We start from the raw sequence: 19,071 nt of genomic DNA, 5'->3' as shown, positions 1-19,071 counted from the left end.
TTTTGGTTAGGGCAGACTCACCAGTCCAGGCGTCAAATGCAACGCACAGCGATGGGCGCCAGGCGGGCCAGGGACAAAACCCACTATGCGGGCACTGAGGCGGCAAATAAATGGATACGATATCTGGCACAGAAGAAGTGTATCAGCATGAGAGAGTGTGCTAAATGGTGTTAATACTAAGAAAAGTAAAAGTGAAAAATAGAAAAATCAGTCCACAACAAACTTCGCAAGATGATGCACACAAAGCAGAGTGAAGATGAGTAGGGGTTATATAAAAAATAGCTGACATATTGAAAACAGAAAAAGTATGGAAGGGTTGAAAAGAATGAGTGTGTAGGAGTGTGTGGGAGTGTGAGTGCAGGGGATAAGATTAATGTGATAATGAAGAGTAAGGTAAGTGTAGGTAGTAATAACCAAAGAGGGATAATTGATAAACGATAAACACAGGATGTGTCAGTAAGGATAAAAAGAAAGAAAAAAAAAAAAACAGATGAAAAGGGTGGACAAGTATGTACCATGATAATGATCCTGGAACAACAGCCGGCTGACCAGCCAACTGATGTGTTCAAGCCCCATACAGAGAATGGCCAGACAAGCAGCCATCCCCGAGGGGGGTTTAAATATGCCGCCAACGCCATGTGCGTGAGACTGGGTGGGAGGGGCCGCGCCCAGCCCCGGTCATCAACCAGCGACAGGCACGTTAACCCCCTCCCTTCCCGGAAACACGGAGAATGGAAAGACCGAAAACGCCGGCGTGATGTCGTTCAAACGAACGTTACATGCACGGCGTAGATAACATGGCGTTGATGCGCAGAGTGGAGTCCGCCCGAACCTCCCAATCAAAACGAAAGGGGAGGAGGGGAGGACCCGCTGGCGCATCACAGTGCCCACAAGAAAGAAAAGACCAAGTACCGCCCAACCTCCCAATCGCCTCATGCGGAGCACAATAGGCCGGCCAGTGGGTATACGTCAAACCTTAATAACTGAATATCCATCTACGGCATATTAAACGGTGTCGGTAAATGCTGTCATTATACAGTATGTGCATGAATAGAAGAATATAATAAATATATGTAGATACAAACAATTCAGTATCAAGAAAAACACTATGTTGACAGTTTTGACACAGGGAAGGTAGGGGAACACTACCAAACCCTTTTTTATCCAAGTGCTTCCATCCCGGTATATATGAAATATAGACAACGGAGGGGGAGAGATTTGGGACTTTAAATGAAGTACAGTTAAGTACCTCCATCCCGGTAATTAATACGCATATAAAAAGGGAAGTTTGGGACTTTAAATGAAGCACTTGGATAGTAAACGACAAAATTATTTCATTGGACCATATTAATTTATTTAATTGAATGTTCAAAGGAACTACTCATTATAAATAAGTCCAATTGAAGATATATATATAAATAATGATACAGAAGAAACATAGTATATGACATAATGTATAGTATCCACAAGTAATCATACATAACAGTAATAGATAAGTTGGTTAGGTAATATGGCAAAATGATGCCCATGACAGCATATCCGACATCAACACATGTATGCACATGATAGAAAAGCATCCCATAATTGTAAACAAAATTTGTAATAAATGGTCAAGGACTTCTAAATAAGTAATTCGAAACTTATAAATGTGGTTTCGTATACAGGTATAACCCGAGCATCAAAATACAAAGCTCGACGCGTTTCGTGGGTATCTCCCCACTCATCAGGAGCAGATGCTACCACAGAGTTTCTATAAAAAAATAAAATAAAATAAAAATTATACAAATAATATACTGACCAATAAATTAAGATAGTAAGTACATAAAACTATGTTATGGATAGATATTTTGGTTAGGGCAGACTCACCAGTCCAGGCGTCAAATGCAACGCACATCGATGGGCGCCAGGCGGGCCAGGGACAAAACCCACTATGCGGGCACTGAGGCTGTATCATTATTTATATATATCTTCAATTGGACTTATTTATAATGAGTAGTTCCTTTGAACATTCAATTAAATAAATTAATATGGTCCAATGAAATAATTTTGTCGTTTACTATCCAAGTGCTTCATTTAAAGTCCCAAACTTCCCTTTTTATATGCGTATTAATTACCGGGATGGAGGTACTTAACTGTACTTCATTTAAAGTCCCAAATCTCTCCCCCTCCGTTGTCTATATTTCATATATACCGGGATGGAAGCACTTGGATAAAAAAGGGTTTGGTAGTGTTCCCCTACCTTCCCTGTGTCAAAACTGTCAACATAGTGTTTTTCTTGATACTGAATTGTTTGTATCTACATATATTTATTATATTCTTCTATTCATGCACATACTGTATAATGACAGCATTTACCGACACCGTTTAATATGCCGTAGATGGATATTCAGTTATTAAGGTTTGACGTATACCCACTGGCCGGCCTATTGTGCTCCGCATGAGGCGATTGGGAGGTTGGGCGGTACTTGGTCTTTTCTTTCTTGTGGGCACTGTGATGCGCCAGCGGGTCCTCCCCTCCTCCCCTTTCGTTTTGATTGGGAGGTTCGGGCGGACTCCACTCTGCGCATCAACGCCATGTTATCTACGCCGTGCATGTAACGTTCGTTTGAACGACATCACGCCGGCGTTTTCGGTCTTTCCATTCTCCGTGTTTCCGGGAAGGGAGGGGGTTAACGTGCCTGTCGCTGGTTGATGACCGGGGCTGGGCACGGCCCCTCCCACCCAGTCTCACGCACATGGCGTTGGCGGCATATTTAAACCCCCCTCGGGGATGGCTGCTTGTCTGGCCATTCTCTGTATGGGGCTTGAACACATCAGTTGGCTGGTCAGCCGGCTGTTGTTCCAGGATCGTTATCATGGTACATACTTGTCCACCTTTTTCATCTGTTTTTTTTTTTTTTTTTTTTTTCTTTCTTTTTATCCTTACTGACATATCCTGTGTTTATCGTTTATCAATTATCCCTCTTTGGTTATTACTACCTACACTTACCTTACTCTTCATTATCACATTAATCTTATCCCCTGCACTCACACTCCCACACACTCCTACACACTCATTCTTTTCAACCCTTCCATACTTTTTCTGTTTTCAATATGTCAGCTATTTTTTATATAACCCCTACTCATCTTCACTCTGCTTTGTGTGCATCATCTTGCGAAGTTTGTTGTGGACTGATTTTTCTATTTTTCACTTTTACTTTTCTTAGTATTAACACCATTTAGCACACTCTCTCATGCTGATACACTTCTTCTGTGCCAGATATCGTATCCATTTATTTGCCGCCTCAGTGCCCGCATAGTGGGTTTTGTCCCTGGCCCGCCTGGCGCCCATCGCTGTGCGTTGCATTTGACGCCTGGACTGGTGAGTCTGCCCTAACCAAAATATCTATCCATAACATAGTTTTATGTACTTACTATCTTAATTTATTGGTCAGTATATTATTTGTATAATTTTTTTTATTTTTTATTTTTTTATAGAAACTCTGTGGTAGCATCTGCTCCTGATGAGTGGGGAGATACCCACGAAACGCGTCGAGCTTTGTATTTTGATGCTCGGGTTATACCTGTATACGAAACCACATTTATAAGTTTCGAATTACTTATTTAGAAGTCCTTGACCATTTATTACAAATTTTGTTTACAATTATGGGATGCTTTTCTATCATGTGCATACATGTGTTGATGTCGGATATGCTGTCATGGGCATCATTTTGCCATATTACCTAACCAACTTATCTATTACTGTTATGTATGATTACTTGTGGATACTATACATTATGTCATATACTATGTTTCTTCTGTATCATTATTTATATATATCTTCAATTGGACTTATTTATAATGAGTAGTTCCTTTGAACATTCAATTAAATAAATTAATATGGTCCAATGAAATAATTTTGTCGTTTACTATCCAAGTGCTTCATTTAAAGTCCCAAACTTCCCTTTTTATATGCGTATGCTTTGATCTAAACCATTCCATTGTATCTCTGGCTGTATGTTTAGGGTTGTTGCCCTGCTGGAAGGTGAGCTTCTGCCCCAGTCTCAAGTCATTTGCAGACAGATTTTCTTCTAAGATTGCCCTGTATTTGGCTCCATCTATCTTCTCATCAACTTTGACCAGCTCCCCTGTCCCTGCTGAAGAAAAGCAGAAAATGTTGCTTTTAGGCCAAAAAGTTACATTTCGGCCTCATCTGACCAGAGCACCTTTTTCTATGTGTTTGCTGTGTCCCCCACATGGCTTCTCATTAACTGCAAACAGGGCTTATGGCTTTTTTTTTTAACAATGGCTTTCTTCTTGCCTACCTGCCTACCTAAAAAGAGAGAAGGTCTGACTGAAAATCATTTTCCCTGTTGCAGCCATTTTCATCAATCTTAGACTTGACCAGCAAAAATACCTCACTGACTGTGATAGCTCCCAAACAGTAAAAATAAGTTCACACCAATAGAGATGGCCTTGCGGTTCGCCCCGCGTTCACGTTCGCGTTCACTATTCGCCAAACCGGCGGACATATGTACCTGTTTGCGGCCGCCATATTCTTTTACATTGTGAAGAACTTTGACCCATGACACATCCATCATGTGGTACATGACAGCCAATTGAGACATTTCACCACATGGACATACCCCCTACCTTGTAAATAGACCTGATCTGGCTGCCATTTTACATTCTGTCTTTTGTCAGTGTAGGGAGAGGTTGCTGTGTGGAGCAGGGACAGTCTGTAATCATTAGCTATTAGGTCCACAAAAGTCTTTTAAGGACTGGTATAGGTGTACTATTTGCTGTGCAGTATATAGGGGTGAAATACACATATAAAATACTTTCAAATATAGAAAGCATAGTATAGTGCATTTCTACTGTGCAGCATTGTGACTGCTGAGCGGTTCTGCAGCTCTTTTGTCAGTGTAGGAAGAGGTTGGTGTGTGTCGCAGGGATAGACTGTAGCGACACAAATTGATAACGAATATAGGTCCACAAAAGTCCTTTTAAGGACTGGTCTGCCCCTTTTGTACCCTCTTCCGGCATGCACAGCGGTTAGGCCACGCCCACTGCATGGCTGCCGAGAGAGGACACCCAATAGTCACTCCATCACCTGTGGTTCAACACTGGGTACAAGTGTCAGCACCACCTATACACCTAAGGGGAACTGCACGCCAGGTGAAACAGCAGCAAGCCAGAGTCCAAACAATTAGAAGACCCGAGCCAACTATTGCTCAGGTCACCCCTAAATTTGGGATACCCGCTACAATAACTTATAAAAAAAAATTATGGCAACTTTTCCAATAGCAGGATCATCTCCTGCACCCCCTTCATAGCCTGGCCTGGCCTTGCCTCTCCTCCATGGCCTTCATACGCTCCTGAATTGACGAAATTTCACAGATAAAAAAAGAATGCTTGTCGTTGTCAATCGCAGATTTGCTTAATACTTCTGGTATGTCAGTGTCCATGTTGTGGGACTATGTGTGCACAGCTAGTAAGTATTTTGTGGCTGCAAATATGACCTGGAGGTTTTTAATGTTCGCCTGCCATTAAAATGAATGGGACCCACCGCGAACCTGCGGTTCGCGAACATTTGTGCGCCTTCGCATTCGCAAACCATCCCGTTAGATGTTCGTCCATCACTACACACCAACTGTTTTTGACAAAGACAGAGCAGCAACAAAGCAACACAGACAAAGCAGTCGTTATAGTTAGACAAGCCATGGTATGAGATTGGACAAGGATTCCTTGTTGGATACCTTCCCTGTTGCCCCTTCCCCTTGCTGCCCACTAATAACATGCAAAATAGAACAGAGCACACCAAGTGGAGAGGTACTATTACAGGATGTCCCAAATCAGCTGTATAGCTGATAACCAACACATGGACTATTTCCTATAAATCACTTGCTTTTGTTGATGGGACATCACAGATCAAGATCTCATAGCCAAAAGCAGGAGACATAGGGATATATTTCACTATGATCTATGCCACATGCATGTTCTGTGGGAAATCTTGTTACAACACTGCTCTGCCCACCATGCTCTACTTTATTGTTAATGCTAATGGCCAACATATGGCACGGGGGGGGGGGGGGGCAATACTGGTTCTCTGTGGAACAGGGGCCTATTTAGAGCTGCGATTCCTGTTTTATGGCCTTGGCTACAAAGGGTTCTTGTTGTGTAATTCAACTTCTTACAGCTTAATTTCCACAACATCATATCAGTTCCAACATGGCATGTTGGTACATTTACATTTCTGGAACAATTTTTTAATAACAATGTGTTCATTTGTAGGATGGAATAGCAGATGCAATTTCTGTGGACAGCGGGAATGTATTTAAAGCTTCCCTAAACCCCTACAATCTGAAGCCAATCATGGCAGAAAGCTATGGATCACAAAAAGGTACCAATATACTTTATGTTTTATAGAATGAAAAGAAGCTAAAGACAACAGAATGTAGAAACCTATGCCAGCCAATCTGAAATCATCAAAAACTTTTTCAAAATGGTCTCTAGTGATGACTGAATCGGTGTGAAAACCAGTTACATTTGAAAAAACTGCAGAGAACCATATTAGTCTTGATTGTCTGAATTCCCAAAGAGTACAATTATCAGCAAACTAGCCAATTCCACATACATATTCAGGAGGATCTATTGTGATGAATCAACAATTCTCCTGATCAGGTACTGGTCTTTAAGTGATTGCTGAAGGTTGTTTCAGATCTCTTCTCTTTAAATTAGGAAAACTTCTCTTTGAACTCCAGGAATTATATTTTTTCCATACATACATTGTTCCAGCTTGGCTCAATATAAGTATCCATATCTGATATCCAGAGGGGAGCTGGGGTAGTTGCCAATCACAGTAGTAACCTACATTACATGCAGTGATAGCTGTGATCTTCCAGGGGCAGCTCCAGAAGATTCAACACTGCACACTGAACAGAGGCAGCTCTAGGCTTTGTGAGGCCTTAGGCAAAACTTAGACATGAGGCCCCACTCCCATAATGGGAAAAATAATTCAAGCAATAAAAATTAACTGGGGCATGGGTAAGTCAACCATTGGGGGTTCAGGAGTGGGGCTAACAATTTAAGTGTGCCGTAACCCCTAGCGTTCAGATCTATAGCTCACGGAACATTTGCATGATCAGCAAGCTGTAATATAACAACAATTATTTTAAGAAATAGCATTAAATAATAGAAACAAATATTAGAACTTACCTATTTTATATAAAACGTGTGCTGTTTTTTTTTGCACAAATGCTCAGTTCTGGGTTTAACTTGAGATAAGCAGTGTACAGGGGACAGCAGGGCAGAGCACAGGCGGTCATGACACAATACAGGGGAGGGCAGCAGGGCACATGGGACATACCAGGGCACATTACAGGGGGGCACGGCAGGGCACATTATGGGGCACAATAGGGCACATTACATGCGGGACAGCAGGGCACACTATGGGGCACAGCAGGGTACATGGTACATCAGGGTACGGCCCAGCAGGTTACACTTTTTCCTAGCAGTTTCCTTCAAATGCAGAGTAGCCTGGGAAGAGGCTGTAATAAGTCCTCTCTCATAGCGCGCTGTTTTCTGCCGGCCCTTTCTCTCTTCTTCTCCATCCCAAATTGTTTGTGGCCTGGGATGGACGAAAAGAGAGGAGGGGCCGGCAGGAAGCAGCAGCTATGAGAGAGGACTTTTTACAGCTGCTTCCCATGCTACTCTGCATGTCGGCAGATTCTCGATCTAACCGTCAGGCGTCAGCTGTTTTTGATTGACGGGTAGATCACCACGAGCCTTCTGGGGACTTTGCTGCAGAACATCTGGGAAATCCTAGTTGAGAAACACTGCAATAGGCAAATTAGGCAGCTGCAAGGCCCATGTGAGCACGAGGCCTTAGGTGACCGCCTAATTGTAGAGTTGTCTCTGACACTGAACACAAGTGGTCATTTACTTGGATTTTTTTCTATGAATACAAGGTATCCTGTGGACAATGTGAAGATTGTGATGTCATCTGCCCCATCTCCATAGCTTGTCCAGTCAGAGACATATGTATTCATTGAAAGAATTAAAAGGCATTCTCTGAATGGCAGTGGTCCAGAGTATGTGGAGGGAAAGCTGCAGGAGCAGCACCCAGAAGATCACAGCTGTCTGTGATCTAGCTGTATGTATTGTGGACCACTGTAGTGGTTTTCAGCATCTCCAGTGGCCCTCCAGATAATCAAACATAGATTCCTACATTGAAAAACAAACAAAAACTCCCAGATCACTTACCCACCAGTCTGCAACACACCAAATTGACCCTGTCTAACAGTTCACATTAAATGAGGGACCCAGGTCTGTTTAGGGCCCCCTCTAAAATTCTGACCACCAGCCACCACTGCACCATTGGCTCTTGCTGCTGTCAAATACAGAATGCGAGGAGAGATCGGGGGCCAGGGCTAAGCAGCGCTGTGTTTGTCTATTGGACACACACAACTCGTCTCAGAATCAAGCCCGCACGAGTACTCGCTTGTTATGGGGACATTCGGAAAGGGGTGAGGAGCCAAGAGCACCAGCGGGGGACCCCAGAAGAGAAGGATCTGGGCTGCTCTTTGCAAAACCATTGCACACAGCAAGCAAGTGGGTATATCATGTTTACCACTTTAAAAAAAATGTAGCATTTACAATCACTTTAAGCGAAAGACAAGTGAAAGGCTCCGTGCACACTGGACGTTAAAATAATGTTATAAAAATGCCAGTAGCTTTGCAGTGAGTCTTTTAATGTTTTTTAAAGTTTTTGCAATAGCGTTTATTAGCGTTTTTCCGTGTCATCGTTTTTTAGAGGTTTTTTTTCAATGGATCAAAAACATAAAAAACGGTGGTGAGCCACGTTTTTGAGCATTTTTCGGCGTTTATGAGCGTTTGTTGTTTTTTGTGGTCAGAATGCGATTTTATGGCATTCAGACAACAGCCCATAAACTCCACTGCTGATAAACGTCCAAAAATGTCCATGTGTGCATGGACACATAGGCTAACATAGAGGGGAGTTTATGGACTGTTAAAAAAAACACCCAAACTCCAAACTTATGAGCTTCAGTGTGCATGAAGCCAAATGCTATATATTAGCCTGGGCAGATTACTACCCAACAGAACTAAATTCACTAGTCACCTCTGCATATGGTGGTAACATAACCATGCTTTCCTGTTCCAGTGACTCTTTAGCAGCATTCCTTGTATAGGTATTACAGGGACAGGAAGTGAGGGAAAATCTCCATAAACAGAAATAAAAATCTGAGAGAAACTTTACCTCTTCGCCATGCCTTCTTTATAAAGCTGATATAAATAATAATTGTAATATTTGCATTGGGATAAATAATGAAAGCCTAACCATTGAATACACTAGAACTTTTTAACCCAGCATTTTTAAAATATGTTCTTTAGGGGGACATAGTGGCAATCTTTGCTCTCCTTGTTAAATCTTTTTATTGAATTTCAAGAAAAAAAAAGGGAAGTTTACAGATCATAACGAGCATCATATCATGAGTATCGTAAATGAACAATATAGTTATAATCAGGTATTGATCACATAGATTAGGTATGTTATAAGTGAAAGTATAAGTAACATAGAGATTGTATACTATAATATTATAAGTACTGAACTAAATTAGGAACAAACTATATAAGAGAATTAATGAAATATGCCTCCAGACCACCTGTCCACCCCAAATGGGTTCAAGCTCTGAACAGGTGGGGGCAGGTATAATTAAAAAGTAAAACTATTTTCCTGGTTAACCTTAGCTCAGCACAACCAGTATTTAAAGAACGTTTTGAAGAATAGATCCTCTAAAAGAGAGATTAGTTTCCAAAGCATAACAGTTGGGAGATAATGATTTAGTAGCTAACCAAATATTGGACCAGTCATTGTTGTTAAATATTCGACCCAAATCCTGTGCCCATTTAACAGAATATGAAGGAAGTACCTCATTGGGGGTACGGGGGGTGTTTTATGTGGCGCTAACTAAAATACATAAATACTACTAAATGTGAACTCTCCAAAAATATGTAAATATATTGTAATAAATAAATAACATCTATAAGTAAAAATTCATAAAGTGCATCAAAAAATGTGCAAAAAGGTAAAAATAGTGCAAAAAGGTAAAGTGCATAGAAATATCAATATGACAAAGGAACAATAGTAAAGTGCATAAAAATATCAATATGACAAAGTAATAATAATTGCATCAATCAATCAATCCGTGCGAAAGTGCAATGGTGTAAATCGCATAACACACAGTCATGCCAAAAGGATAAACATATTAAAAATTAAGGTTACTCAAAACCAGATATCAAGTGCAAAGTGCAAATAAAACTGTCCACTCCAAAAATGTGCAATCAGTCCAAAAGATGATGGTAATCATGCAATGTGAAAAACAAGTGCGGGTTACACCGTTCCTCCACACTTCAGTGCTTCAAGTGCACCCCTTGTTTCCCCCAGCCTCTCACCTCTAATCAAAGTCCGTAAGGACTGGATCACGCTTGAGGGGTGGTAGGTAAGTAATCTTCCACCTCCTTAAAAATACAACCTCCGGATCCCCAGCTTATTTCCTCCAAAATTCACAATCCGGGTTATATAGAAGAGAATAAGGGGGCCGCCAATGTGTAGTATAGTTAAATTCACTTTATTATTAAAAATATCCACACTTACATGCCAATCCAGTAATTCGCAGATGTAAACAATTGTACTTCCGGTCTCGGCCACGACCGGAAGTGACGATCGACACCTAACTCCTCCCTTAAACGTTGCGTCACATATCACGTGACTTTCTCAAAGGGTACAGGGGTCAGGTGTCACACTTCCTTATATATGGTCTGCTCAGCTGTCACATTAATCATACGGCAGCGGAGCAGGCCGATCTCATTTGTAATATAATTTTCAGCTTGTCAATTTATCTTAATATTTAAAATATTGATTTTACTTTAAAACAACATATAATCTTATTGCGTTTAAAATAAAAAAAAAAAAATTTTTATATTGGATTTTTCTTGTATATAAAATTGATGGATTGACCTATTTACTAAGTGTCCACTAGATGGCCTTAGTATTATGCTTCTGGCTATAGACCATTTCAACTTATTTTATAGCTTTTACCCACAAGATGGCTATATTGAGCACTCAGTTAGACTGCTAAGTGTTATTACATATGTTTGTGATGCATTCTATATTTCATCCACAAGATGGCCACATTGGGTATTTATTTACAATAGTTACGTTTTTAAAAGTTTTAATCATGTTTTTTTATTATTAATGCAATAAGATTATATGTTGTTTTAAAGTAAAATCGATATTTTAAATATTAAGATAAATTGACAAGCTGAAAGTTATATTACAAATGAGATTGGCCTGCTCCGCTGCCGTATGATTAATGTGACAGCTGAGCGGACCATATATAAGGAAGTGTGACACCTGACCCCTGTACCCTTTGAGAAAGTAACGTGATATGTGACGCAACGCGTCAGGAAGGAGTTAGGTGTCGATCGTCACTTCCGGTCGCGGCCGAGACCGGAAGTGCCATTGTTTACATCTGCGAATTACTGGATTGGCATGTAAGTGTGGACATTTTTAATAATAAAAAGTGAATTTAACCATACTACACATTGGCGGCCCCCTTATTCTCTTCTATATAACCCGGATTGTGAATTTTGGAGGAAATAAGCTGGTGATCCGGAGGTTGTATTTTTAAGGAGGTGGAAGATTACTTACCTACCACCCCTCAAGCGTGATCCGGTCCTTAGGGACTTTGATTAGAGGTGAGAGGCTGGGGGAAACAAGGGTGCACTTGAAGCACTGAAGTGTGGAGGAACGGTGTAACCTGCACTTGTTTTTCACATTGCATGATTACCATCATCTTTTGGACTGATTGCACATTTTTTGGAGTGGACAGTTTTATTTGCACTTTGCACTTGATATCTGGTTTTGAGTAACCTTAATTTTTAATATGTTTATCCTTTTGGCATGACTGTGTGTTATGCGATTTACACCATTGCACTTTCGCACGGATTGATTGATTGATGCAATTATTATTACTTTGTCATATTGATATTTTTATGCACTTTACTATTGTTCCTTTGTCATATTGATATTTCTATGCACTTTACCTTTTTGCACTATTTTTACCTTTTTGCACATTTTTTTTGATGCACTGTATGAATTTTTACTTATAGATGTTATTTATTTATAACAATATATTTACATATTTTTGGAGAGTTCACATTTAGTAGTATTTATGTATTTTAGTTAGCGCCACATAAAACACTTTTATATGTGAGCAGCTTTCTATAGTTAAACCTAGTTCATCTGGCGAGGTTTGTGCGCAACAGTATTTATCTATTTTACCTCATTGGGGGTAGTAATAAGGGTTTGGTACACATATGAAATTAAACCTTTAACATGTGGGTCACTTATACAAATATGCTCAAATTTAGACATCTGACTAAGTGCTAAGCCTGACTCAATAAGAGGCATATAGAAATTCTTAATTTGTAGATATCTAAATATCTCATTGTTTGAGAGCCCGTAGTTCGTACATAGCATAGGGATAGTTTGAAAAGTATTTGAGGATAATAGCTTATAGAATCTAGTCAGATTAGTAGAAGACCATGCTGAAAAAGATTTCGGAAATGTCCATGCAGGATAAAAAGCTGCATTCCCTAGAAAGGAAAGAAGTGGATTATGTACTGATTGTAATTTACATGAACTACCAAATCTATTCCAGATAACCAATGAATGTTTTGTGATAGGATTAGTCAGATGCGATCTGTCCTTTGGCAATCTTTGCTCTCAATCAAGTATGAATTGTTTATGAAAATGAAATGGTCATGGCAGCTTTGAAGAAGATGACATTAAATTAGGTTATATGTGTTGGTTACAGATACCTGTTATTATGCAGTTGCACTGGTAAAAAGATCAAGCACCTTTAAGTTTAGTGAACTGAAGAACAAGAGATCATGTCACACCGGAATAGGACACATGGCAGGCTGGTATGCACCACTGAGTGTTCTTCATGAGAAAAAGCTACTGAACTGGACAGAAGATGAAGCTCAGAGAGGTAAATGTGGAAAAAAACTTTTTTTTTTTTAAATATGTTTATTGAAGTTTTCAAATACATAAGCAAAAAATCCGCACAATCTCAGCCACACTTTTCCTCAATGACCACTCTAGGGGTGTTTTTATTTTTTGAGAACTTGGATAGGGTTGAGAGAATTGAGTCAGATACTCCAAAAACAGAACTATGTACAGCTTGTAGACAATGAACTCCTTTCTGAAGAGCTGAAGCCCTTGCTTATAGCAAACTGTGGACTTGGCTTTGTAGTGGAAACAGTTAAATGCATACTCCTTCTTTTGAGCAACAAAAGCAGAGTCCCTTAAAAAGGAATCATATAGACTAAGCTCTTCAGTACACCAGCCAGTACAATAGTAGACACTCTAGTACAAGAGGGGTGGCAGCAGCCTAAAAGTCTCTAAGAGCTCTCACAGCAGTCTATACTCACAAAATGCAAAATGTCCAGGGACAGTTGGTTGTGTCCTTCCAACTTCCATGCAACACCTTTCTCCAGTGATACCAGACTAGAACTTCAGTAGACAGGCCCTCAGTCAGATCTCTGTAGTTTCAGCATCCAGATCACCCACCTGAGGCCTCACAAACAACAAGCACATGTCTGTGTTGCCCTGGAAGGCAGCAGCTCTCCAGGCTGCAGGGAAAAACACAAAAGCTCAGTGGCCTAGAGTATTTACACAGACTCCCAGCAGCCTTTAGGGCCCTGCACCCTGGGATTGGCCGGGGCTGGATAAATATTAATACTGCCCTGTGCATAGCTCCAAACCTATGTTCCAGAGAAGTCTACAACTGTCTGGAGGGCAGAGAGAGCTATCAGACTAGCAGCAGCTGAGAACACTGAGCTAGATTTGCCTAACACAATAAATGCTATCACACTGGTTTCGGTGAGGCAAGCTACATTTACCAAACAAAAATGTAATGTAACTAATCCTAGCACCTATATAAGGGGGTGCTGCATATGGAATTCTGATTTAAGATTTTGGTATGCAAGAAGATTGCCGTCCTCGCCAAGATGGCTCCCTGGAGTCCATAACAGGGAATAATTAGTCCTCAATACTCTCCTGCCAGCCTGAAGAAATAGCACAGTGTCACCTTGTGGTTGATGGATATATTACAGCCCACACCTGCCTACAAGTGATCATCTCATTCCAGCAGCATCATTGTCCTGAGACAAGCCAGATGCTGAAGCTCACTATCATTGTATTTTTCACTACAATAGTGACCCTGATTTAGATGTCCATAGGAGAGCAGCCTAGCAAGTCAGCATGATCTGACCCCCTTCCAACACATCTAACAGCAGCCAGAACTGCCATAGCTCCAGTGTTCAGCTCAGCCAAATGTTCATGTTTTGTTACTGTAGAAAGGCATTGGAATAGGGGAGTGCCATAGGCACCACTTATCCTGGGGGTAACAGTAGTGATCAGGACTGGTTCTTTGTCATTTAAGTGATATTTCCTATTTTAGCTGCTGCATGAGGATGTAAACAAGTGATTGTAAAGTACCATGTTATTTTAAGTGTTTTGTTTCTAAGTTAATATGTATTGGTTAAGTTCTTGTATTGCAATGTGTGTTAATTACACTGTATAGTTTAGTTGCCCTGCAGAGATGGTAAGCCCTGAGAAGGGTTAACACTGCTGGCCAGGTTTTCCGGGGCTGTTTGGAAATATTGCCCTCTTCAGGGGAAAATTGTTAAAAGTGGAACTGCCTCTAGGGCAAGGGTTAAATTGTGCTCCATGAATGGGAGGGAAATAGAGGCTGTGCCAGGATGTGATTATCTTGCTTGAAACCACTACATGTGGGAACCTAGCTGGGTTTCCAGGGATATGGGTATATGCCACTGTATAATAAATTAAGGGACTTTAAAAGGACTTTATCACTTACTTAAGGTATTACTATCTCACTGTGCAGGGGCACCAGGAAACATCTAATAGTCACAAGGAAGCACATCTTCCTTATTGGGAAAAGGAAGCACTTCCTGTATTAGGAAGGATGTGTATTAAGAATTGCCTGTACATTCGTTATATTTAAATAGAACTGTGTTACATACAGCTTGACCTGGTCTAAAGTCACTTCAGGACAATCTTAAAGAGATGCATTCTTCCTGTATCACAGAACAGGGTTTATACCCAGAGACTAGACAAGATAGGGAAGATGCAGTGCAAGGGTCTAAGTGAAGCTATTCGAAGGAAGTCATATTACAATTGCTAATGACTTCCGTACTAGTGTCAAGTGCAAAAGCAGCCAGCTGGTTGGGAAATGGTGGGACTTGGCAAAGGCCCTGGTAGTGAAGGAGCTTGTGTGCTTAGGCTCCTACCCTAGCGACCAGCAGGCATGTACTGGCCATTGGGACTACAGGGAGTTTCCCGGTGGGTCGACGGCTCAGTGGGCCAGTTTCAGTGACAAAGTAATGGCTGCCCGGCTTGCCCTCAACTTCACGCAGTGATGTGAGAAAGATGAGAAAAATAGAGGAGAATAAGTGAAATAATAAAAGGAGGTTAGTGAGGACTCCTTATGTTATGCTACTTATGTTTTTTTGCACAATTACGTATAGTTTTATATACTGTTTTTGTGCTTGTTTGCAAAATTAAAGTGGGCTGGTCTGGATGAAGTCCAGGGCCAAATTTTTGTCCCAGTCCAGCCCTGGCGACCAGTATTCCAATACTTTGTCCAACCTGAGGCACGGGGCTTCATAGGGACCCAATCTGAACATCATGAAAGATAAGTAAGGCCTTGGGGGAAGAATAAAGCACAAGTTATGTAAAAAGTTGAGCTTCCTAGGATTCAGGTGTACCATACAAATCAATGTCACTGGGATGAGGTGAACGGTCTCTTGGCTGCTGGAGATGGACTCAGAAGAAATTCTGTACAAAAGAGAGAGAAAAGAGTTACCGTATTTATCGGCATATAACATGCACAGGCGTATAACACGCACATTCATTTTAAGAGGGAACTTTCAGGGGAAAAAAAATTACATTTTAAATAAGGAACTTTGAAGCAAAATAAGGGTCAGTGGCCATCTGCAGCCTCACCATTGGCATCAGTGCACCCTGATCGATGCCCATCTGCAGCCTAGAGGGGACAGGGAGGGGGGCAAGATGAGAAACGACAGATTACATACAGTGAGAATCACCTATGATAGACAGAACAGTGGTCCAATGAAGGCCCTGGAGACGGGACTTCCTATTACAGAGGCCGCCTAATAAACAGGAGATTCTCACTGTATGTAATCTGATGGCGCTCGCCACGCCCTCTCCCTGTCCCCTCCGAGGCAGCTAAAATTTAAGTATTGGCATATAACACACATGCTATTTGCACCCGATTTTCATGGTGAAAAAGAGAGTGTTATACACCAATAAATACAGTATGTAGTGTATTGAGGAACTGTCATCAGTGGTGTATGATGTAAATAGTTACAGAAGCTGAGCCATGGAGTATAAGGCGTTAACTAATGTCTGTTTGGAGAAGTGTCCTTATAAGATGTAGTGTTGCCTTAAACGCCACACTTTCATTAAAGAAAAAGTGTCAGCCCACCTCTGAGGGCATTAGCAAGTGCATTCTCCCAAACCCCGCATGGGCACTGCCCACACACAGGCACAAGATTGTCACCTAATCCAACAAAAAAATGGCAAAGACAGGTTGACTGTCATATGCTGTATGTCTGTGAGCCACTTTACCGAGGCACAGTTGTGAAAGCATTATTCACTCACACTAATAGTATATTGAGTATGCGCACATTATTTTATTGAGTAATTTAGGCACATAATATAAAAAAGATACACAAAACCATGTTTATTTTAAAACTTAATTTTTACCTTTCAGCCGTTTCAAGGTTCTTTTCAGCAAGCTGTGTTCCTGGAGCCCAGGAGCCAAACTTGTGTAAACAATGTGCTGGACGGGGAGGCAAGAAGTGCAAACTCAGTAATGACGAGCCTTACTATAACGATCATGGAGCATTCAAGTGAGTATAAAGTTCATCGCTTAACTCTTCCATACCTAGAGGTGCAGGGTATCTGTTCTTAAACGACAACCGAAAACACTGCACAAGTACTGCTTTCTTGAATCCACCAAATATAGAAATTCATCAAAAAATCTTTGGGTTAAATCAGGGCTGGGCAAACTGGGGCCCTACCTGTCCTATCAGGCTTGCAAGACTGACAGTTACAAGCGTGGCTCCCAGAGACAGAGGAAGACTGACAGTTACAAGCATGAATCCCAGTGGCATAATGGGACTTGCAGAGCTGCAACAGCTGGAGAGTCCCAGTTTGCCCACCCCTGGGTTAAAGGCTTAAGCTGACCTGTTTTTTTTTTATTGAAACAAAGTGGATGGAGCAATCCCACACCCACTGGGACATTGTATTCTGACAGCAGCACCCAATGCTGTCAGGATACACGGATCAGCAGTGTCAGCAGATTGGATGTAGCCATACATTTTTACAACTTGTTCCTTCAACAAACGTCGAGTGGGAAAAAGTGTGAGTGGGAATGGCCAGACACTGATCAAAATTTGGCTTCCCTGTGCTCAACCGGCCAAGTTTCAATCAGTGTATGGTTACCTTAAGGGTCACCATACATGTTACAAGCTGACTGTACAATCTTAGCACAATCAACTTTTAATTTACCCAAACTGCAATATGATATAATACCTAATTTGTATCCAATTAAGCAAGCCCATCTACTACATAGTTGATGGTAGATGTAAAGGAGATTGTGCAATCAGATTATACCATACTTGGTTAGATTTACTCTAATCATTTTCTTCTTTATTTTTTGTGTTTCTATTTAGAGTGGATAAGGGAAAGAACCTATGGTGTTTTGTTACTGCAGCCTGTAACCCAACTGGGGAGATTTACCTATGACTGGTGGGACATGATGCCATCTTTGTCTTTCTGTCCTTATGACACATATACTTCTTCTTACCTGTCCTCATGTCACAAGAATCAGATCTGAAATAAATCCTCCCGATAGGAACAGACAGCAATAAAACCTTGACAGACGTTCTAACCCTTCCCCGCTCTGTCCAAAACAAACAAGAACATTTTGGCTAAATTAGGTCCTTATTTACCCACAATAGTTTAAAGCCAGAAGGTGGTTTGGCACACCAGAATCCACTCATAACAAAGTAAACAGTTTTGTGTGAATTGAATATTTAATAATTACAACTTTTCAAACTCTAATTTAAAAAAAATAACCCACTATATCATGCCCATTATGGAGACAAAATGTTAGGCCTTATTTTATTGCATATAACTTTTTAATTGCTCTATATCTATTTTCAGGTGTCTAAGAGATAACCAGGGTGACGTAGCTTTTGTGAAACATATGACTGTACCAAGTAAGAACTACTAATGATATAAGGTCTTCCTATTATTGACTCTGAGTTGAGGGTCACACAAGGCTGTTTAAGCATAATAATGCACATGCAGGCCTAAGATTACTTTACATTCCCAAAACAATATATATTTACTAAAAGTAGAGACCTGTAAAATGAAATAATGGCAGTTGCATTTTTTTTTTTATGTCAAAAGATATTTGCGCTACTGTTTATAAGTTTAATACTATAAAAAATACACTCAAATTATTTTCAGTGCACATAAACACAATACAATACAAATTTCATTGTAAAATATAAAGATGAAGGTTGTGTTGAGTAGATACCAAACATGTGAAGCATTAAAATTGTACATTACTGTACATGCAGGATTAATTGCCTTAAGGTAGGGTTCACACTGGTACGACACGACAGCCATAACTGTGGATCTGGCTTTGCCCTGCGACTTGAAATCCAACATTCATCCGACTTCAATGAACGGGGATCCGACTTTGATCCCTGACAATACCAGGTGCCGTATGTTATGAATATTTAGGGGGAACTCCAACCCAAAAAAAAAAACTGTATTGGTTCCCCCTCCAAGAGCATACCAGGCCCTTCAGTCTGGTATAGATTTTAAGGGAAACCCCTCTCATGCCAAAAAAACTGTGTGAGGGTCCCCCCCAAACGCCATAC

The 19,071-nt window shown here is 40.7% G+C and overlaps 1 protein-coding gene across 1 annotated transcript in view; it reads left to right on the top strand.

Moving 5' to 3' along the window:
* The window catches only part of TF (transferrin), a 78,354-nt gene that overhangs the window by 17,137 nt on the left and 42,146 nt on the right, over positions 1-19,071 (top strand). The window contains exons 3-6 of the mRNA XM_077488660.1: positions 6,274-6,382; positions 12,882-13,058; positions 16,887-17,025; positions 18,344-18,399. Of these exons, the coding sequence (XP_077344786.1) occupies positions 6,274-6,382; positions 12,882-13,058; positions 16,887-17,025; positions 18,344-18,399 (481 nt within the window). The remainder of the gene's footprint in view (positions 1-6,273; positions 6,383-12,881; positions 13,059-16,886; positions 17,026-18,343; positions 18,400-19,071) is intronic.

This window comes from Lithobates pipiens, unplaced genomic scaffold (assembly GCF_037356315.1).
Source record: "Lithobates pipiens isolate NorthernLeopardFrog02 unplaced genomic scaffold, aLitPip1_a1.2 Scaffold_18, whole genome shotgun sequence".
NCBI classification, from domain to species: Eukaryota; Metazoa; Chordata; class Amphibia; order Anura; family Ranidae; genus Lithobates; species Lithobates pipiens.
This window is presented reverse-complemented; position numbering and strand designations above follow the sequence as displayed.